Source organism: Nothobranchius furzeri, chromosome 5 (assembly GCF_043380555.1).
Source record: "Nothobranchius furzeri strain GRZ-AD chromosome 5, NfurGRZ-RIMD1, whole genome shotgun sequence".
Lineage (NCBI taxonomy): Eukaryota > Metazoa > Chordata > Actinopteri > Cyprinodontiformes > Nothobranchiidae > Nothobranchius > Nothobranchius furzeri.
Window position 1 is genome coordinate 83,352,632 of NC_091745.1, and position 22,737 is coordinate 83,375,368.

The window sequence follows — 22,737 nt, forward strand, 5'->3', positions numbered from 1 at the left end:
TTCTCTCTCTCTCTCTCTCGTCTGCAGGACATCATCAGTACATTAGCTCAGCGAGGATAGTGTAAAACCTAAACATGCTCCCAGATCTGTGCAGCAGATAAATAACTGCAGGTCTGATACTTCTGTGACAGAGACCCTGAAGACACATTGTTCAATATGTCTTCTCCAATAGGTGTGAATCCAAATATCATGGCATTAAGATCCAATCTGTTTGTGAAAATGAACAGGGTAGAACAGGAATTTTCTCTTTATACTTTATCCCAGGAAAACACTGACCATAGGCCCAAATGCTCTGTAGCTTTGATGGTATTATCGTTCAATCTGACTGCCAGTTTGACCCACAAACCTAATTTAATTACATCCAATCAGAACCATCAGGCCTCATCAATCGTTATGGTGTCTATGATCTTTGGTGCCATTTCATCAGATAGGATTAGAAAGAGAAGCTGAGCTGAAGTTCAAGTTGGCTCCAGAGCTGGACAGCAGACATATTGGAAATCAATAGTTTGAAATTCTAAAAACAAATGAATTACATCACTGACCTGAAACAGGGTCAATTATACTACAAGGACGGTGCGAGTCCCAGTGACCCTGACCTATGAGATAATGAAGATGAAATCAGGTGGGATGTGCTTTAGTTGGGCTCGACGAGCTGGAAGCACGCTAAAGTGCATGACAATACACAAAGACTAACCGATACTGAGTCAATATTATATTACAAACACAAAAAGCCCAGCTTATACTGAGAAGATCCCAGCATCATTCCTCTTCCTCCCCTCCACACAGACAACAATATTTATTTTATTTACTTGATTTTGTTTCCTTTTAATTAAATAAAACTAAATAAGGCACACCGAGCTTTATTGTCCATTGTTGCTGTATTTGATTTTATGCTAAAGCAGCACACAAACTCGTTTATACAAGAGTCTAATCAGACCCTCGTGTGCAATAATACCGGCAGCTCCAAACTCACAGCAACAGTCAGGAGCGCTCGCCGTGTCATGTCATGACGTTTAAACCGTTTAGGACCAATTCACCTAGGCTGAAGATCGTGCTACGAGTTAACAGCATTAAAGGTCTTTGGTCTTGAGTACTGTACCAAGCATGGAGTGGGCTCGCCATGACACATTACATACCCAAGCACTTCTCGGTTGTCGATAATTTCAAGCAGGATTAACTGCAGTGGCGTGTTTCTCAGCATTGTGCTTGTGTGGTGGGATTTTCTAGGATGTAGCTGCATTCTAATGCAGCCTGAGACAATCATGCTAAAATAGGAGGCTGGTGCATGGTGCAGTGTTCCCCAGCATCAGTATCACCAGCATCAAGGTGCAGAAACCTGTCGGCCAAAGCCATCAAAGTGCCTGGACGTTCGTTTTATTGGACTAGAAATCACCACACTGAGGTTACCAGAGAAGAAACGGGTCTATTAGAACAAATGAAAAGTAAAATGACGACGCTGCAGTGGGCTTGTTTCTCCACAGGGAACGTAGACGCAGTTGACACATTTTTTTCAGCCTGGTTAGCCCTCATTGTCAGCCTCATTAGATTAATAACCACAGCTACCTAATGATAGAAAACACAAAGTACTGAAGGATTTTCATTTCATTTAATAGACAAATCCCATCATGAAACTCTGGGTTATCAATAATACAACATAGATTTTCCCGTTTTTGTTCACTTAACAAGGCAACGTTTTAAACAGTTCCCTACCCCAGGAATGACATTTCAACTAAAAATAGATTTATTTAAGCAGGAAAGACCCCAGCTAGGCCACCGGGGTTTTCCTGTCTCTCACCACAGCTCTGAATACACACACACACACACACACAAAAAAACCACTAGATGAGTTAAGAGGGAAAAAACTGATCTCTGCATCATGACTCAACTTACCAAAGACCTCATGCAGGCTTCTTTTCCTCGAATTTAAATGTTGTTTTGGGGGGATTTATTTAAAGACACAATGTTAAATTTGTTCCATTAAAATCTTAAATATTAGCTCAGGGTGATGATTAAAGGTTGAAAATAAGAACCTTTTATTGTCAAAGTTTTAAAAAACGCATGAATGTAGAGCTTATAGACATTTATTCACCAGCAGGTCTAGCAGCTCATAAGTAGCTTCACTATCATTTGCTCATGCATCACATTTCTGCTGCAGTGATAATAAGCCAAGAAAGCAGAGGAAACATTTTGCTGCAGCCCACTAGCCGTGGACATCAGAGTGCATGAAAACTTTAAAAACTCTGCTCCTTCAACACTTCAGCAGACGAGAGCTGAGCTTTACTCTTCCAGGTGATCATTCAGAAAGCAGCTTTGAGCAATGCAGCCGATGACTGGAGATGGCCTGTGCTGCAACGAGGAGTCGAGTTAAAGCATTTAGGAAGCTATGAAAAGTAAATTTGTTTATTTAGAAAGCACCTCTCTACCACCAGCCAAGGAAGCTCAAGGTGCTTTACATGATCAAATCAAATTACAAAGTCAAATCACAAGAAAAATCATAAGAAGTGACAGAATCCAATTTTAAAAACCTGTTAAAACTACTTTTAAAAATCAAAATACAACAAAATCAAGACCAAAAATAGCTTTAACCATGTTTCAAAACTCTGGAGGGACGTGGATTGTCTGATCTGGAGAGGGAGTTGGTTCCAGTGTCTAGGGTCTAAAACTGCAAATGCACAATCACCTCTGGACTAGCTTTCTGAGCGTGAAACCAATGACAGATTAATTCTGAGTGGAGCACAGAGGTCGTGCTGGTGCACAGTTAACCCTCCCACGGTCTTTATGGGTGACCCCGCGAGGAAAGTAGACCATTGAGCAGGGTTGATGGTTTATCCCTTGAGGTCCACGTGGCAGGGGTGAGGTGGTGCTCACTCCTCACCCCTGCCACATGGACCCAAGGGATGAACCATCAACCCTGCTCAATGGTCTACTTTCCTCACGGGGTCACACTCATTAGGACAGTGGGAGGGTTAATGTGAAGTCAGGTAGGGTGGCATTGTTACACTGGAAAACAAAAATCTAAACCTTAGCATGAATGCGACACCGGACTGTTGGCCAGTAAAGCTTCAAGGAGTGCATTAACAGGTTCCCATGTTTTGGCTCTGCTAATGAATTTACCGCCTGGAAAGCAACAGCTGGCTCAGTCCTGCATTAAAAGTACTTTTCTGGAGTTTTCCCCTTTCAGAAATTATGTATGATTTGTCAGAAATCCGTAAAAGTGATTCTCTTATCATGTACTGTGATCTAATGTAAGCAATACATCTTTATTTACTTTAGTTTTTTTTTTTTTTTGCTAAGCACACCCCCTGCCCCGCAGAGCTCCGTGCAACAGGAAACTGAGCGACTACCGCTTACTTGCTTCAAATTTAAGGAATACCTCGGCCGATGCAGAGTTGATGAAGTTTTCACAGACAAGAAAGTCTCTAAAATATAAATGTATGAGAACACAGCGTGACATGAGAATAATACTCGTAAAACAACGTGTTTTAGCTGTTTGTCGGCTACAGAAGCACATTTATAGACAGAAACGTGAAGCTGCCATCTTAAAAAAACGGAAGGAGTGTGGTATGCTTGTCGGCCACTAGATGGTGCCATCGGATAAGAGAAATACTCCGGAAAGAAGCTTTAAGGGAGTTATTCATAAATATGTGCAGACTGCTGGTGAAGGTTCTCAGTCATCATGGTAACCTAAAGGGGTTCTAATGATGGCGTTTGGATGTGTAAACTGTAAGTGGTGATGCTAACTATCAGCATCATAGGGTGACTTTATACAGCGGGACTAGTCAGAGGTGAATCTCTAGAATCACTAATTCCTGTGATTGAGAGAAGGAAAGGGGTTATTTCTATTTTCCTCTGATCCCAATGATGAACCTGGCGGTTACATCAAAGGAAACTGTACAGGATTTGAGTCCATCTTCACACTGAGACTGATTTTCTTCTTTAGAGGAGAGAGACCAAGAAGATCTAATGTCCAAATAGACCAAATGTAAGCATGCGGATAAATGTACTTGAATATTTTGCTTATTGTAAACTTGTGACTTATATAGAACAGGACACGCTTAAACTGATGTATTTTTATCATTGGTGTCATTTCTTTGTCGTGACCACGTAGTTTAACATTGATAGGATCTGCAATTGTTCAGCTAAGAGTAAACTCAGTGAAGTGATGTTTAAACATGTCGCTGCAACATGTTTGAAAACTTATGAGACATTCTAGAAACGTTGATCCCAACACGCGATCTCCAAACCATCAGTGAATAGTGCATTGCTCTTTCATCGTGTCTTAGATGAAGGTTACGGCTCCGTGATACGTTTGCTTTCTCTCTCAGCCACTTCCTCCATAATTGGCCCTTCAAACTCGGCTTTTTCTGCAACAACAAACAGTTGGTTTGTTTGTTCAGTTCAGTCAAGCAGAGCACTGACACAAATTCCTGCACTGGGCCTCACACTCATGCTCCACTGGAATTCCTCACTTCCCAGTCGTCACTCCTACATCTTTACATTGTTTAGTGGGAATGTGCTGCTGTGTCCCGCTCCCACAACACAACGCTGCTGCTATGACCAAACCATGTTTATTCCTACAAGGAGAACCACCAAATTATTAAAATGATGATGTTGTGGGTGTATTTGCTAAATAATCTGCATTTAAAGGAAAAATCTCCCTGTTTCAGATGTGATTTTCCTTTAGAAATCCATAATCCTGTTCTGTGAGATAATGCAGGCAATATGTCAGTTTTTTGCTAAGCCCTTCTCCTGTCCCATAGAATCCAACGGAAATTTACTTGACCAGCACTCAGCATTAGCCAATAGCGTCAGACATCCGATTATGTACAGATGTCAATCACAGACCGGGAGTGAGTGGTGGTGTTAAGCTGTTCACAAAGATACAGCTGATGATGGAGCAGTTACAAACGCCTCACAGCTGCTAGAAGAAGAAAGGGAAAACTATTGATTTTACTTGAAGACAGACAAATTAATGAAAACCCCACGGACTAAACTTGAAGAAAAGCGCCAAAGACCGACCAAGAATGTACCTTGGAGCTGCTCTACGACGGTAGAAGGATCTCCACGTTCAGCTGGGATGTCGAACAGATGCAGAGTTGGTAACATTTGGTAAGGACAACTGTTCACCACAAAAGTTTAGAGTCAAAATCTGACCTCTAAATCCAACAAAACACCTTTAAATCAAGACCCACTTCATTCCCAGAGTAGCCCAGATTCCCGAGACAAAAGGAAAGCAGATCTGCACAATTTTGGTGAAACTTGGCTGCTGTTAGTAAGAATAAAGAAAATATATTTAAAACTACTTTATTAAAATATTAATTTAATTCTGTTTGTAGTTCTTAAGCCAATGCTGAATGCAATAATTACACAGGGGCTCAATGTGTGGCAAAATACAGATTAGAAAGGACAGCAAAATGTATTGTGTGGCTTGATCTCACCGGTGCATGAGTCGTGCAATTAAGGACCGATGAATAAGGATCAGGGTCCCATGGGCCTTCATGAAAACCAGGTGGAGGGTCTTAGGAAGATTTGCAGAAGTCAAGTTAACTTGGAAATGTTTAGCAATCACACATTCAGCCTTAAAGTTTGCAAAAATATGCAGTCATATACAAATAAAACACAAATGACAAGGTTTGGTAAATGGTTAATTAGCAAAACTCCTATAATCCAACGGGCGAAAGTTTGGCTTTATTCAACTTGTTGTTTGTTTGAAATGTAAACATTTGTTGGGTAGAATCTTATCTGGCTCACAGTTCAGACCAACCGCCCTACATGAGTTGATTAGCTCAGGAAAATACATTATTCTCTAATTCGTAACTTTTTAGGTAAATAATCCGTTGTAGCTCAAAATTAAAAGAGTAATAAAAAAATGCTTACAACTGAATTTTCCTGTATATCCTCCTCTTAACCCACACCCTGCCACCTCGGCCACTCAGAGATCATTTACCGAGCTCAGATTGTGCGCTGGCAGATCGCGTTCACCGTTTTTACAATCCTCTGCAGCGATAGTTCACAAATGTTTCGTCTTCACAAAATAATGAAAAACACAAGCATGCTTAAAAATAAATAATTCAGGGCATAAAGAATGCTTCATCCCATGTTCACGTATATCTATTTATGACTTGAGTTTTTGCAACAATTATGCAAGAAATATAACTTCAATATAGCAATTGTTTTTCTATTTTATTTAAATTTCAGGAAATCATCTCAAGACTCCCGTGTTGCTCTTGGTGACCCTCATTAGTGTCCTCAGCCCAACTTTGGAAACCGCTGCTCTAAAGTGTATTACTTTTTATAGTCAAAATGAATTGTGTCGTTATAGATTTATTATTATTTGTCCAAATCCACAGAGATGATCTGCACGCCAAAAGTGAAGCCAATGCAGAGTGACAAAAACTGCAGTTCACCTCCCATCCAGTAGGGGGCTGGCTCCAGAAAGGAGCAAGCTCCCATTGACTCTCAAGTTAAAAATGGCAACTTCACAGCAGAAATAAACATGTTTACAGCCTAGAACAAAAAGCATTTTAGGTTTCAAAGGTATACTAGGTGACTTTTTCATATTTTAAATCTTTTTCTTGAGCCAGTATGTGCTAAAAATGACCTTTTACAGGATTAATGAAATGTCACCCAGCCCCTATTGCCCCTGAGGCCAGAATATTCACTTGCAACTTCAGACTTGAGCAGACCAAAACGGTCTTGTTCCAACAAGTTTCCTGCATGTTTTAGATCATGAACACAGCTGATTTATTTCATTTTGTGATGCATCACTCATGTAGACATCAAGGAAGGCTGGGAGACATTCCAGCAGTTAGATTAAGGTGTTAAAAAAATGAATGCACAGTGAGGAGGTAAGTTTTGCTTTTGGTTCTACTAAACGGACACCAGGGGGTGCTAAAAGCAAGCCTAAACTGCCAAGTGTGCCTGTAATAGGTCTGGTTTACAGTCATGACAACTCTGAGGGGAGTTCATTTTTTGTAACTCATTCATTTAGAAGTAATTAAAGCTTGACAAATAGCTAGAGTGGCGTAATTTTAACTGACTGGTAGTAGATGAGCCATCAGTGCTACTGCCAGCACTAGCATTAGCGGCTTACCTCCAGGAAAGGCAGAGGGAAGCAGAGTTGCTCAACTTCGGTTTTCCAGCTAAAAGCACCCGTCAACCACCTTTAGCTTTGGTTAGCTTGATGCTACATTGGCTCAGTGCACGTAGTTTCGACTTTAGAAGTGTGTGTGTGTGTGTGGGGGGGGTGGGGGGGTGGGGGGGGGGCGACCGGCACGAGGACTGTGGGGGGACACTTTTACAGTAAGTAAAAAAAAATGTTATAGCTAATAGGAAGCGGGCTTCAGCACAAGTGGTTGGTTTATGCTTGGTCCAAGTGCTCAGCCAGTGTTAACATAGAGTAATTTTGTTTTCGGATGGTAAAAAGTGCAGGGGACAAAAATTGACTTTGGAGGAAGGGGGTGGGGGGGTGGGGGGCATGTGGTGGCATAGCCAAGATGGCGCTGGTGGAGTCATTAAATTCATCTCTTCTGAAACCTACACCGGATGGCACCATTATTTAGACACTCACTGGTCTAAATATGTAAAGGAGAAAGCTTGGGTGAGCTAGTCTTTTCTTGTTCTTCCTGCAGAGCAGTAAAGCTAAAAACCTCCACCGTGGGTTGTAAAACTAGAGAGCTTATGTTGATTCCATGGAGTCACACAAACTACAGTCAAAATCACTGGCAGCTAAAAGCTTTCTGATACAACCTTATTGACCCGACTCAGACACTGAGGTGAAATGAGAACTTCATCTCATCACCCTTCTTCCTCCCAGATATGCAATTTTAATAGTCTAGCCGGTATTTATTATTTAGCAGCTGGTGGATTTACTTTAAGGCTGCAGTTTCCACCTGCTCTGAAGAGTTTTCATACAGAGTTGTGATCATGAATGACACTTACAGACACATTTTCACTTGGAAAGACAACATAAGTTTCATATTTTCTGGTGAGAACTGCTTCTCAGAACTTGAGAAAAGCAGACTTGTGATCTTCAGGAAAAGCTATACATCTCAGGAAAAGATAGACAAGTCGTAGAAAAGAAGACACACAGTGACTGTTGACTCACCAGGACTCTGTTCTCCATCTTGTCTCCTTTGATCTCCAGTTTGACTCTTTTCCTCAGTGACAACTTCACCTTCCTCCCCACCGCATCCCTCACACTCTCTACAGACAGCAGAGGAAAGATAAAACGAGGAGAGATTCAGACTCGAGTGGAAAATCTGACATTTCGTAGTCTCAAAGCCTACAATTCCTTTTGATATTGAAGAGGAGGAGGAGAAAGGAAAGAGGGGGAAACTGCAGAGGCCCAGCTGAGGGGAAAGTGGATGTATAAATGACATAAATATTCATTTCTGCTTTGCTTCGTTCAGCTGACACAGATAAGTGTGCTCCTGCCACAGGGGCAAACGGGTTTCTATTTCTGCTAATTAGAAAAAAACATAAGTACTTGATGAAAAATTTACCAAATCCAATTTTTATGGACCACGTGAAAAAGGCTTCAATCCTTCAAAAATCCTCCTTCTGAGAGTACAGGCCATTTTCTACATTTGAGGGAGGTTACAACCATTTTCTAGTAAATACAAGTACCCAAAAAGTTTTTTCACTTCAATTATAGTATCTTTATGCTGAAATATTTCTACAGGGTGGGCCATTTCTATGGATACACCTCAATAAAATGAGAATGGTTGGTGACATTAACGTCCTGTTTGTGGCACATTAGTATGTGTGAGGGGGCAAACTTTCCAAGATGGGTGGTGACCGTGGTGGCCATTTTGAAGCTGGCCATCTTGCTAATGCTAACAACCAGTATTTGCTCAGATCTACCAGTAACTAACTCTTCATACATTTTAAATCCAAATTTCAAGTAAATTTGTTTGATTTCAATAAGGTATAAATGCGACGTTGCATCTAATGACGTCTCTTAGTGCAGCCAACCACAGAGTAAACTATTAAACGTTTTACTGAGAAGTCGTTATTCTTTCATGAGTTATTTACAAGTTTCTCTCTGTTCACAGCCATCGACATGTCGAAGAGGTTAATCACGTGAGGAGCGGATCAAAATTGTGTGAATGTCTGGTGAACGGGTCATTGCAGCAGATTTCAATGCAAGACACCCTACGAGACCACCCATCTCCCATGGTACAGTTAGCAAACTGCTTGCTAAGTTTCGTGAAACTGGTTCAGTGTTGGATTTGCCAAAATGTGGACGCATGAAAACTGTCACTAGTGAGTTCACAAAGAGCCGAATCCATACCAGTCGTCTCTTGGCTTTTTACAATGTTATCATTCCCATTCAAACCGACTCTTCAGCGCATTGAGCTCAGTTCATTATGCTAGTTAGTCAAGATCCCTATGTACGAAAACCCAGCAGACTGCATCAAGTCACTGACTTGTTGTGTTAGAGACTTTACAGCAGTAAACTTCAACTGGTGGCCCGCAGGCCCTTTCACCCCCCCCCCCCCCCCCCCCCAACACTTTGGGACTTTGAAGTTTAGCAGCATAGTTCATATCCCAAATATCAATCATTGTTTACGTTCTTCAAACCCATTACAACTACAATCAAAGCCGTTTAGATGGGAAACAAAGCCATTTTAAATATTAATAAATTAAGATACAATAACACTTGAACTTGTTTTAGAAGAGCAGCTGACCCTCACTGTGTCAGATGGAAAAAAACTCCAGTCCTTGAACAAATTTAGATGAGGACCCCTGGTTTACGGCAATCCTCATACTAAACAAGCATGTAGCAACAGTGGAGAGGAAAACTCCCCTTTAATAGGAAGAATCCTCCAGCAGCTCCTGGTTCAGTGTGAGCAGCCATCTGTCATGACTTACTGGGGAGGTACGCGCGCACGCACGCACTTAAGCCTGGTTTATGCTTCTCCGTCAGCTCCGCAAGGGACAGACACGCACGGATTGACGGAAGCGTTTTGCTCTTTTACTTCTCCATCTCCTGGAGAAAGCAATTGCCCGGCAGGACAACAGAGGGCGTAGCACTGTTCTGTGGTATCCTGTCATGTATCGGTCCAAGATAGTGTGTTTATATTGTGTTTTTTGTGTATATAAGAGAATTTTAATATGGACATATTTGTCTCTCATTCTCCCACCGCTTCATGCGCTCCCCTAGCCTGGCAAGCCAGACTAAATAAATGTATTATTTAGTCTGGCCATGCTCCATTGACGGCTCTTGGTTGTGGGGCGGGTTCTACTGTTGTCTTTCAAATGACCTCCGCATTCCACTGAACAATGAATGTGACATACTCTTGTTTCACTCTGTTGCATCATCCCACCCACCAGGCATATAGAGTGCCCTGATTGGCCCACAAAGCGGATAAAGCTCTGTGATTTGTTCACTAAGCAGATAGAGCACTATGACTGGCCCACCATTATGGACCAATCACAGCTCTTTATGTGTTTGAAACCCCTCTAGAGAGCTGTGATTGGCTAGCCAGAGTCCTGGTAAGAGCTGCTGAGGTTCCAATGGAGCATGCCTAGACCATTCTTTGCAAAGCAAGAATTTGGTCTAGTTCACTAGGCTAGCGCTCCCCACCTCTAAACCCACGTTTCCTGTCATTTCCGTCCACAACTGTTGTTGAGGGATTACTTCATGCGCTTGATTCAACCTGTCTGGCTGCTTTGGATATTGTCGCTCCATTAAAATCAAGGCGAAATACATCCCGACCTGACCCATGGCTGAACGAGCAAACTCGTTCCATGAGACAACATGCCAGAAGACTGGAACGTAAATGGATAAAAGACAGGCTTACTGTATCCTTTGAATCCATGAGAGAGGCGTGGTCTCAGTACCAAAGAGCAGTCAGAGGCGCAAGAAATCGATTTTTTGCAAGCATCGTAACGGCTAATTCTAATAATCAAGGTGTGTTATATAAAACTATGAATGCAGTGCTTTCACCAGTTACAAAACTATTTTCCTCTGCGTCTGCTGACTTGTGTAACCAAATCCTGCAGTTTTTCTTAAATAAGATTAGTGTAATCAGAGCTCAGATTCACCAAACCAACCATGTTCCTGATTCAGTCATTCCCCCTCATGTGCAACTTCAAAGCTTTCAGCCCATCTCTCTGCCCTATCTAGAAAAAACTGTTGCTGCCATGAAACCGTCTGGCTCCCCAGAAGATGTTATCCCACCTCGTCTCCTGAAAGAGGTTTTTCCTTTCATTAGCCATAATGTGCTAGACATCTTAAATAGTAGCTTGACATTGGCTGAAGTTCCTTCTGCCTTTAAACACGCCGTTCTTCAGCCAATCTTGAAAAAACCTGGTCTCGACCCCACTGATTACTCTAATCTCCGACCAATTTCCAAATTACCGTTTTTATCTAAGGTCCTTGAGAAAATAGTGTATGAACAGATGCTGACACATCTAAATGACAATCAGGTAATGGACATTTTTCAGTCTGGTTTCAGAAAACAGCACAGCACTGAAACTGCTCATGTTCGGGTGTTTAATGACATTTTTCTCGCTTTAGATTCAGGTTTCCATGTGGTTCTGCTACTTTTGGATCTATCAGCAGCATTTGACACGATCGATCATAACATCTTGATCACCAGACTTCAGACTTGGGCTGGCATTTCTGGTTCAGCCCTAGATTGGTTCAGGTCATACTTTTATAACAGGTCCGCTAGAGTCATGTTGGATGGCTGTTCATCCGAGTCACAACCACTCCGTTGGGGTGTCCCACAAGGTTCGATACTCGGCCCGTTACTATTTAACCTCTATATACTGCCCTTAGGAGCCATTTTCAGAAGGCACGCTGTCTCATACCATCTTTACGCTGATGACTGTCAGATCTACTTTTCATTCAAGCCAACTCAATCAATGCAAGTTCTGTCTGATTGTATCGATAATGTTAAGCTTTGGCTTGCTGATAACTTCCTCCATCTGAATGACTCCAAAACAGAAGTAATCGTTTTTAACCCTCACAGCATCCCGGCTACTCATCAACCTGACCTCAACTATCTCTCACCTAATGTCTCCACTGTAATTTCCAACCTTGGAGTTAAAATAGACCAGGCTCTGAAGATGGATGCTCAGGTCAATAACACAGTTAAATCATGTTTTTACCACCTCAGGCGTATCTCTAAACTTAAGCACATCCTGAGTGTCCGTCTTCTCAAATCAGTAGTCCACACTTTCATCACTTCACGGCTGGATTACTCCAACTCCTGCTTATACGGCATCAGTAAAGCAGCTCAATCTAGACTTCAGCTAGTCCAGAATTCAGCAGCTAGGTTCCTGACTGGAGTTGACAGAAGACAGCACATTACACCAATTCTAAAATCTCTCCACTGGTTGCCCGTTCATCTCAGGATCAATTTCAAAATCATGCTGCTCACTTATAAATCCCTGAACAGTCAAGCTCCTCCATATCTGTGTCAACTCGTCCATTACTACAATCCGCCTCGTGCTCTCAGGTCTGAGGATAAGCTCCTCCTAGCTCTTCCAAACGCACGTCTGAAAAGCCATGGAGAAAGGGCTTTCTCTGTCTGTGCTCCCAAGCTGTGGAATGCATTACCACTACTAGTGAGGCAAGCACCAACAATTAGCATTTTTAAATCTCGCATGAAAACTCACTACTTCAACCTTGCATATAATACATAATCATGGACCACTTTCGACATCTGCATTCTTTCTACAATAGAATGCACAATAATTAACATCTGTATTACTGTGGTTCTTTCATATGTTTTTATCTGTTGTTTCACATTCCTTTGTGTTTTTAGTGTTTTACGACTGTTAGTTCGAGTATTTTCTTGTTTTCATTTTTTCTTATAAACTATGCTTTAAATGTCATTCTGAACGTGTTAATTAACTGTAATCTTTTAATGTACAGCGCCTTGTCTGGTTGTAATGCCATGTTGAATGCGCTTTATAAATAAAATGGTATGGTATGGTATGGTACAAATAAAACGCTTGCTGCGCATCTTTTCACTCCTCCAGTCACGGGAGAATTAAACGTTCATATTTTTAGAGTTTTTTCGCGAGGTATTGCAATGGCGGCGCTGTAAACAACAGCGGCGTCCTGACCAATCACAAGCTTGCGTTCTCCGTCTCGTTCGACGGATGCTTAAAAAAGTGGGCTCGACTCCGTACGTACTTGCGTGCCTGCCGGATCCCTACGCAACGACGGATAATGGCGTTGCGTGTCTCCGCACTGACGCAGACGGAGAAGCATAAACCAGCCTTTACACACACACACACACCATATAAACTAGTCAGAGCATTTTATCTTAATGAAATTTTAAAAATAATAATGTCAGGAGAGGGAGAAGGTTTGGAGGTGGTGTGCCAGCCGACGTCCCCCTCCAGGACGGTTTTCAAACTGACTTCAGGTGTAAGTGACCTTTACTCGTTCCCAAAGACAGTCAGGAAATGCTGTAAACGGAAACGATGACACCAGACCAAACTAAAACTAAAGACCAGTGTTACATTTAAACTTATGTAAGGATGGTTTTGAGAAAAGTCTAAACAAATCCTCCAAGGCCACTTAATCCACACTGCCCCCCACCCCCACCCACCCCACGCTTCTTCTTCTATCTGCTGTTACCCCATAGTTGCTTTCCTCCCACCAGCTGTCCCCTGCTCATGTCATTTTCCCAATAAAACATTAAAAACATCAGGTTATTTTATTCAGTACACACTTTCTAGAGTGTAATCCTGCAGGATGAAACCTTTTGATCATCCTCAACACTGACATTTGCTCTATCCGTAATCAACCTACACTGGGTTAAAAGGCTGCTGCCATCAGGTTTTAGGCTAATGGATGCTAGAGGGTGACTAAAGTGTCGGCCCAACTACTCTCCAGTTTTTCCAGCTTATCTTCCATCTTGTCCAACAAGATTATTCCTGCTAACAAACTCTGGCTCAGCCATCCCAACGCACAATCAGTCTCCATCCAGAGTCTGGATGTCGTTCTTGGATAAAACCTGCAGATTATTTAAAAGTGATTAAATTTGCACTTTATAATGTGAAAAAGATGCATGAAAACAGATGCATAGAGTTTTCTGTTTGGATTGATGGTTAACACCCAGTCAACTGCCACACTTAAAGCGCAGAACTGGGTCAGCCGCCGCTTCACGCTGCTCATTCATACACCAGCTGACTTACAACGGAGTGTGCACGCACGTCTCTGACATAGACAGGGATTCTGAGAGCGGAGCTGTGCTGGCATGCACAAATCCCCGCCTACAGGCTTCCTCCCACCGTCGTCAGATCAAAGTGAAACTAATAATTAGGTAGTGTGCTAAAATGGTTCATCTGCCAGCCTTGAGCCTTTTAAATAAACTCTTCAAAAAAAGGTGCACCTTTTCCTTCTGCAGCATCAAAACAGAGACTGTGTGATTTAAATAGACAAATGTGTTCAGGTATGTGCAGAGAAATGAAGGAAATCACTGCGCAGTGGTAAAGTTAAAGCTCACACAAGCAGCTCTCAAACCTATCAACCGTCTATTTTACTCAACCCAGAGCCTTTACAAAATCTCTTAATTACGTCCAATTCTGAGCTTCTGTGCACTTGTCAATAAAGAACAGTGTTTTGAGATTTCTGCAACAGTTCTAACATCTATAAAATGTCATTCTTTTGACTCCTCTAAACCATTTTTATCGCGTCAGACCCGTGCCACAACCCGTGCACGCGCATTGGGTCCACAGCGCGCGTGTGAACGGGACTCGCGAGCGAAAATATACATGGCAGCGCGCGCGTGAACGGGACTCGCGAGCGAAAATATACATGGCGAGAGGTCATTTGTGCACTGAGAGGGAGCAAACTGTGTCTGTGAGCGCACAAGGATGTGCACAAGTGACAAACCTGCGTGCGCGCGTTGCCAACGAGCACACGGCAGAGGAAAACGTGCGCGCGCGGCAGCCTCTGCGCGCTCGGTTTCTAATTCCGCTCGCTCGGCTGTAAGGGCTTTTGGCACTCTGGAGGCGTGGCCTGTGGCAGATCTTCCCTGTCCTCTGATTGGTTAGTTCACCCCGCACTTTACTCTCTACCTATCTATATGAAAAAAATCTGAGATTCAGCAGTTGCTGTCATAGCTCAGCTGGGAGAGCGGGTGACTCTCGCTCTGGAGGATCCAGGTTCGAGTCCGGCCAAGGAACATAGAATTGATGTCATATTATTCTTTCCTAATTCCTGTGATATTATTTTACAGTTGTGACCGTTCAACTGTCATTAAACGTCTGAATGTTTGCTGGGCAGTGTTTTAAAAAGTGCACATAAGCTAGATGGTTTTAACCAGGTAAAAATAGACTTGTGGGTGTAGGTATGTTCAACTTTAAAAAGTTCTTGCCTCATTAATGAATTGTTTATTTTTTTCAGCATTTAATTGACAAATTATCCTTACAAATAATTAATTGATGAGTTAAATAATTGTCCATTTAGAATTGTTGAATGGACTGAGTCAAGTTTGGTGCACTTTATATATTTCAAAACATGTTTTTTTTTTTAATTATGCATATAAATAATTTTAATGTTAATTTATTGAAATATTTCTATTTTTTCATTACCTCACCCTTGTTTTGACAAAAACAAGACCTTGCTGGATAATATCACAGAGAAACTATTTGTTCACAGTACATGGCTCAGTGAGGATCTGTATACCAAAGGAGGAGATACTCAGAAATCTGTCTGCAGATTGTTACAACCCAGACTGGAAGTGGTGGGCTGTAATAAGAAAGGAGACCAAACAGGAGTGGGGGGTTCAACAACTGATTTATTTAACCAAAGTAAGGATTTACTAAAGCAAGTTAGTGAACAGAAAATGGCCATCTCAAGGTTTTACTCGGATGTCCCTCAGCAGGGTGCAGCACTGTTGAAGGTCATCTGAATGAAAGCTTGATATGCAGCTTCTTTATGAAAGTGTGTAAATATACAGTGTGGTTGCCGTACATATGTTGAGGTTCTCAGACATCAGGCTTCTTTGCCCAGGCCTTCACTAGTGGGCTATTTTAAAAGTTGGTAAGGAGAAAAACCACAGCATATAGCTGAGGGGAATAACAATCAAAAACCTAGTGTTCTTGGACCAGATGAATGGAGCGCTCCACATGCACTCAGAGATGTTATGGCTTCTGTTTCTATAACTTCACATGCAGACATTTGAGGTTTGCCAGAAAGAAAATCTGGCCTGTACACTTTGCAGGGCACAATGTCATCAATGAAGAAACCGCTGTCTACCATGATGACCATCTCTAGTTGTAGCATTTTCAACACACCAGATTCCTAGGTTGGTCGCTGATAGTTCCAGCATACAGTGCTGAGACAAAGGTCACTGGCCTATGTGGCACAATCCAAATGAGCCTCTTCAGAGTGCAGTTGAACTTGAGGAAAATATATGACTCTGGAAGAGAGGGGAATATGGCCATTGACACCTCAGATCAGTGCAGTCAAGAATTACTGGTGTTTGGGTAGTCCTGAACGTGTTGTGATGCCCCCACCGTCTCATTGGGTTTTCATTTGTGTTTAATTGTGTTTTTCTTCTGTTGTAGGCAGCTCGTTAAGCAGCCTTGGAGGCACCTGGGCTCAGGGTGTGGTGCTGCCTACAAAGCCTACTGTTTTTCTGCTTTCACTGGGTCTCTCCTGTGTGGTGGAGAGTCCTCACTGGCCATTTTCTGTTCACTAACTTGCTTTAGTAAATCCTTACTTTGGTTAAATAAATCAGTTGTTGAACCCCACACTCCTCTGTTTGGTCTCCTTTCTTATTACAGCCCACCACTTCCAGTCTGGGTTGTAACAATCTGCAGACAGATTTCTGAGTATCTCCTCCTTTGGTACACAGATCCTCACTGAGCCATGTACTGTGAACAAATAGTTTCTCCGTGATATTATCCAGCAAGGTCTTGTTTTTGTCAAAACAAGGGTGAGGTAATGAAAAAATTGAAATATTTCAATAAATTAACATTAAAATTATTTATATGCATAATTAAAATAAAAAAACATGTTTTGAAATATATAAAGTGCACCAAACTTGACTCAGTCCATTCAACAATTCTAAATGGACAATTATGTAACTCATCAATTAATTATTTGAAAGGATAATTTGTCAATTAAATGCTGAAAAAAATAAACAATACATTAATGAGGCAAGAACTTTTTAAAGTTGAACATACCTACACCCACAAGTCTATTTTTACCTGGTAAAAACCATCTAGCTTATGTGCACTTTTTAAAACACTGCCCAGCAAACATTCGGACGTTTAATGACAGTTGAACGGTCACAACTGTAAAATAATATCACAGGAATTAGGAAAGAATAATATGACATCAACTCTATGTTCCTTGGCCGGACTCGAACCTGGATCCTCCAGAGTGAGAGTCACCCGCTCTCCCAGGTGAGCTATGACAGCAACTGCTGAATCTCAGATTTTTTTTATATAGATAGGTAGAGAGTAAAGTGCGGGGTAAACTAACCAATCAGAGGACAGGGAAGATCTGCCACAGGCCACGCCTCCAGAGTGCCAAAAGCCCTCACAGCCGAGCGAGCGGAATTAGAAACCGAGCGCGCAGAGAGGCTGCCGCGCGCGCAGAGAGGCTGCCGCGCGCGCACGTTTTCCTCTGCCGTGTGCTCGTTGGCAACGCGCGCACGCAGGTTTGTCACTTGTGCACATCCTTGTGCGCTCACAGACACAGTTTGCTCCCTCTCAGTGCACAAATGACCTCTCGCCATGTATATTTTCGCTCGCGAGTCCCGTTCACGCGCGCGCTGCCATGTATATTTTCGCTCGCGAGTCCCGTTCACACACGCGCTGTGGACCCAATGCGCGTGCAGGGGTTGTGGCACGCTTTAAACGCCATACATTTTCTTCTGATGCTGTTACTTCAGCACGTATCTCTCACAGCAGAAGCCTGCTTTCAGGCAGGCATACGCAGATGCACCACCCTGAGGGAAAGGCATGTAGAAAAGGCTCTGCACACGGAGATAAAACTGTTTCATCACTGTTCAGACGATGCAACTGAATCCCCGTTTTCTCGAACGCAGCATGAAGCTGTAAACCGTTCAAGTGTGCAGCTTTCCCTGTCTGTTGACCCGAGCCCCCATTCTTATTTCTCTCATCTTAAAAAAATTGTTTTCCAGAGACCAAAAATAGTTTGACTTGTTTCTCATTTAGAGTGTGCACCAAGTTACCGAGCTCCTGATGCTTAAACACTCTCCTTCGGTCGAATGGAGGCTCTTATGAGGTAAACAATAAAATGCTGCTCATCAGTGTATGAGAGGAAAATCTCAAACTAAGCTCTTAGCGGTCAGAGACAGATTTAGTTGTGTCGGTGCCATCGTGATGGCATTTCCCCTACGTGCTGAATGCCAAGTGGAATCATACATGATGCAGAATCACATGCAGCAGCAAATGTGCCCAACAATGGCTGGCTTTACTTCTCCAGACAATAGCTCAAGATGTACTCGATGTCTTATGTTAAGTGTGTAGAACTGGTCCAGCAAGGCAACAAGCACTGGGAAAGAACCCAGTGGGACGAGATGCTTACATTCAACACAAGCAACCAATGGATTGACCATATTAAACCACTGTCCACTTTATTAGCCACATCTATTCAACTGGTTAACAAAAATAGCCAATCACATGGAAGCAGCTCTGCATTATGAGTCTAGAAGTGGAGAGGTCAAAGGAGACTGGTCAGACCGGTTCTAGATGATATGACAACAACAGCAGCGTAGGTCTGCAGAACAGCATCTCTGAACCCAGCATGGAGCAGATGGACTCCAGCAGCAGAAGACCACACCAAGTGTCTCTCCTGCCAGCGAAGAATAAGAAACGGACGTTCTAATTCACCAGATGAAACAGGAAAAACCTTTCCTGATCCCGAGTCTGGATCTGCACCATGCAGATGGTCGGGTCAGATTATAGTGGCACCAATATGAAATCATGGATCCGTCCTGCCTTGTATCAACGCTTCAGGCTGCTGCTGCTGTAGTGGTTTAGGTGTCCCTTATACCACCCAAGCCTCACTGAGTATTGTTGATGATCATGACCATCCCTTTATGACCACATGGACCCACCTTCTGATGACACTTCCAGCAGGATGACACAATTTCACAGAGATCAGATCATCTAACTGGTTCCTATATGACCATGTGTTCCCTGGACTCCAGTCGCCACATCGCAGTCCAGTCCAGAACTTTCAGGATGCAGTGGAACTATGAAGACAAAAGGGTGTCTGACCCAGCAGTACTAGCTAGGTGTACCTAATAAAAGTGGCTGGTGATTGCATCTGGACATTCACCACCGTGTTTCACTTCAATGATCACCTCAGTCTCGTCACATGTGCTTCATATGTTCTTTGTGCGAGTCTAAAAGAGGTAAAATCTCAAACTGACCACCACATGATCGGAAACCATGCATGTTTCGTCTTATAATGAAACTTACTCAGCTCTGAGTGGAATCGCATCGCAACCATCAGGAGAAAAACGAAAGGGGGGTTGATTCATTTCTCACCTGATCGGGTGATGTCTATAACCAACCATTGTTTTGTGACAAACCTGAGTGGCCTGTCTCCTGGCCTGTGCCACATAAAGAGAGACAGCTTTGGCCAACGTGACACTGACGTTTTCAGTCACTGATTTACTTTCCTAAATAAAGCCACAGCTGCGCGACTCAGAAGCAGAAACACGGTAATGGAATAAGAAGCCTGCCAATGAGAACATGCAGATCCTGGGTTTCTGGGGGGAAAATAGTCCTGACAGTCACACATAAACCACTTATCTAACCCTAACCCTAAACAAAGTCCGCACTATGTGAGCAGCTTCATTCTCCTCAGCTGTTCCCCTAAAATCTTAAATGTTTAGGTTACAAAAAGGAAACTTGCGAGAACGAATTTAAATATAACAATAATCTATTTTATAAAACACCAGAATAAATCCATGGATGTTTTTCCACAGATGAAATGAAGCTGGTGGAAGCAGCACGCCGGCCGGGACGCGTGGCTCTGATCTTACCCAGTAGCTCTTTGGGAACCTGGGACGCTTCTTCGCTCATTTTGCCGAAGATAAGATCCAAAACTGCGACAAAATACAAACTCCGTCAACACATCAGGGAAGGGCTAAATCAGAGCAGGATAACGACAGAAGAGGCGGTGACAGGTGGTGCCGCCGCCGCCGCCGGTGCGTTTCTCCCGGTTACATGCTCCTCTCCTCCTCCTCCTTCTCCTCCCCCCGCGGGGTCCGGACAATGTCTCCGTGCGTATCAGGACGCATCTCGGTTCGGGTGAAACGCAGCAGGGTTCTGGGGCTTTAAAGGGAGGCTGAGGCATGAAACAGAAGCTGGAAGTTCGCTGAAATTGAGTCAAATGAAGAAAAGAACGGAAATAACGGGCATCCTCCCTCCGCTCCGTGGCTTCCGTCCCACCGTAAAGCGGTCGGTATTACAGTAGGGAGCGGAGCCCCTCCCCGCACGGTGATGCCACAGCCGGGGAACCGATGCGATGCCTGGGCGTCGTGGCGTGGCAGGAGGAGGCGGTGGCGGTGGTAGTGACAGACGGATACTAATGAGCAGGCTGGGAGGAAACCAACGAGGAAACAGGGACCTCTAGTGGTTAAACTGGGGTATGGCAGGCTACTATTACCTATAACTGAATACAACTCAACTTAATAATACACACAATACACAATCTATAGTATTCACTTTACTATACACACTCTGATACACATTCTACAGTATTCACTTTACTATACACACTGACGCACTCTATAGTATTCACTTTACTACACACACTCTGACGCACTCTATAGTATTCACTTTACTATACACACTCTGACGCACTATCGATCGGCTCCAAAGAGGTTCTGGCAAACTGTCCGGCGCCTCAGGAGAGGAAGGCAGCAACTCGCTCACACTGTTTACAGTGGGGATGGGGAGCTGCTGACGTCAACTGAGGCTATAGTCGGACGGTGGAAGGAATACTTTGAGGAGCTCCTCAATCCCACCAATGCGCATTCCGAGGAGGAACCAGAGCTGGGAGGCCTGTGGATGGACTGTCCGATCTCGGGGGCAGAAGTTGCTGAGGTAGTCAAACAACTATACAGCGGCGGAGCCCCGGGGGCGGATGAGGTTCGTCCTGGGTATCTCAAGGCTATGGATGTTGTAGGGCTGTCATGGTTGACACGTCTCTACAACATTGCGTGGTCATCGGGTGCAGTTCCTAGGGAGTGGCAGACCGGGGTGGTGGTCCCCATCTTTAAGAAGGGTGACCTGAGGGTGTGTTCCAACTATAGGGGGATCACACTCCTCAGCCTCCCTGGAAAGGTCTACGCCAAGGTACTGGAGAGGAGGGTCCGATCGATAGTTGAATCTCAGATAGAGGAGGAGCAATGTGGTTTTCGTCCTGGCCGTGGAACTGTGGACCAGCTCTATACCCTTGCAAGGGTGATGGAGGGGGCATGGGAGTTTGCCCAACCAATCCACATGTGCTTTGTGGATTTGGAGAAGGCTTATGACCGTGTCCCCAGGCACCCTGTGGGGGATGCTCCAGGAGTATGGGGTGGGTGGCTTTCTGTTAAGGGCCATTCAGTCCCTTTACCAGAGGAGCGTGAGTTTGGTCCGCATAGCCGGTAGTAAGTCGGACCTGTTCCCAGTGAGGGTTGGACTCCGCCAGGGCTGCCCTTTGTCACCGGTTCTGTTCATCACTTTTATGGACAGAATTTCTAGACGCAGCCGTGGTGTGGAGTGTGTCGAGTTTGGTGGCAGGAGAATCTCATCTCTGCTTTTTGCGGATGATGTGGTCCTCCTAGCTTCATCCATCTCTGACCTTCAGCTCTTGCTGGGTAGGTTCGCGGCCGAGTGTGAAGCGGCTGGGATGAGGATCAGCACCTCCAAATCTGAGACCATGGTTCTCGACCGGAAAAGGGTGGCTTGCCACCTCCGGGTCGGGGGAGAGGTCCTACCTCAAGTGGAGAAGTTTAAGTATCTCGGGGTCTTGTTCACGAGTGAGGGTAGGAGGGATCGGGAGATCGACAGGCGGATTGGTTCGGCGTCTGCAGTGATGCGGACGCTGAGCCGATCTGTCGTGGGGAAGAGGGAGCTGAGCCAGAAAGCCAGGCTCTCGATTTACCGGTCGATCTACGTCCCAATCCTCACCTATGGTCATGAGCTTTGGGTAATGACCGAAAGAACGAGATCGCGGATACAAGCGGCCGAAATGAGTTTCCTCCGTAGGGTGGCCGGGCTCAGCCTTAGAGATAGGGTGAGGAGCTCGGACATTCGGGAGGGACTCGGAGTAGAACCGCTGCTCCTCCGGATCGAAAGGAGCCAGTTTTTTTTTTTTTTTTTTTTTTTTTTTTTTTTTTTTAACGTGTCCTGTCTGGCTGTGAAGCAAGCAGAATTGATGTCTGAATGCTGGTAACAAGCCTTACAGTTTTACTCTCAGGTGGAGCATCAGAGCATCTGCTTTTAATGTCTCAGGTGGAGCATCAAAGAGTCTGCTTTTAATGTCGCACCTGATATTTAAAACTTTATTGTTATTGTTTTTGAATGCTTTGTAATTTCGACCAGACACGGAGACAGAGGTGAAAGAGAAAGGAAAAGAGAAAAGGTGGGGAGAGAGGGGGTTAGGTGGGGGGGGGATTCAACAAAAATAAACAATAATGAACAAGAGTCTGCTTCTAGACCTGCAAAATGAGACGAGAAAAAAGCAAAACATAACAAAAAATGGGACACAACACCAATATAACA

General features: G+C 43.7%; 1 protein-coding gene across 1 annotated transcript; it reads right to left on the bottom strand.

Annotated features, from left to right (window-relative positions):
• Positions 1 to 2,875: 2,875 nt before the first annotated feature.
• Positions 2,876 to 20,496, bottom strand: LOC139070160 (uncharacterized). Its single transcript, XM_070551881.1, has 4 exons — positions 20,007 to 20,496; positions 8,108 to 8,205; positions 5,439 to 5,518; positions 2,876 to 5,119 (listed from the first exon to the last, which is right to left on the bottom strand). The coding sequence occupies exons 1-4, from the start codon at positions 20,044 to 20,046 to the stop codon at positions 4,951 to 4,953; spliced, it is 387 nt and encodes a 128-aa protein (XP_070407982.1). The 5' UTR covers positions 20,047 to 20,496; the 3' UTR covers positions 2,876 to 4,950.
• Between the last annotated feature and the right edge of the window lie 2,241 nt (positions 20,497 to 22,737).

What these genes read in the sequence shown, in the direction of transcription:
- LOC139070160 (XM_070551881.1), bottom strand. Translation starts at nt 20,046, where the DNA reads ATGAGCGAAGAAGCGTCCCAGGTTCCCAAAGAGCTACTGG. An exon ending in GGTTCCCAAAGAGCTACTGG is followed by an intron (nt 8,206 to 20,006) that starts GTAAGATCAGAG and finishes TGCTGTCTGTAG; the next exon opens with AGAGTGTGAGGGATGCGGTG. An exon ending in ATTGCACGACTCATGCACCG is followed by an intron (nt 5,120 to 5,438) that starts GTGAGATCAAGC and finishes TGTGGTGAACAG; the next exon opens with TTGTCCTTACCAAATGTTAC.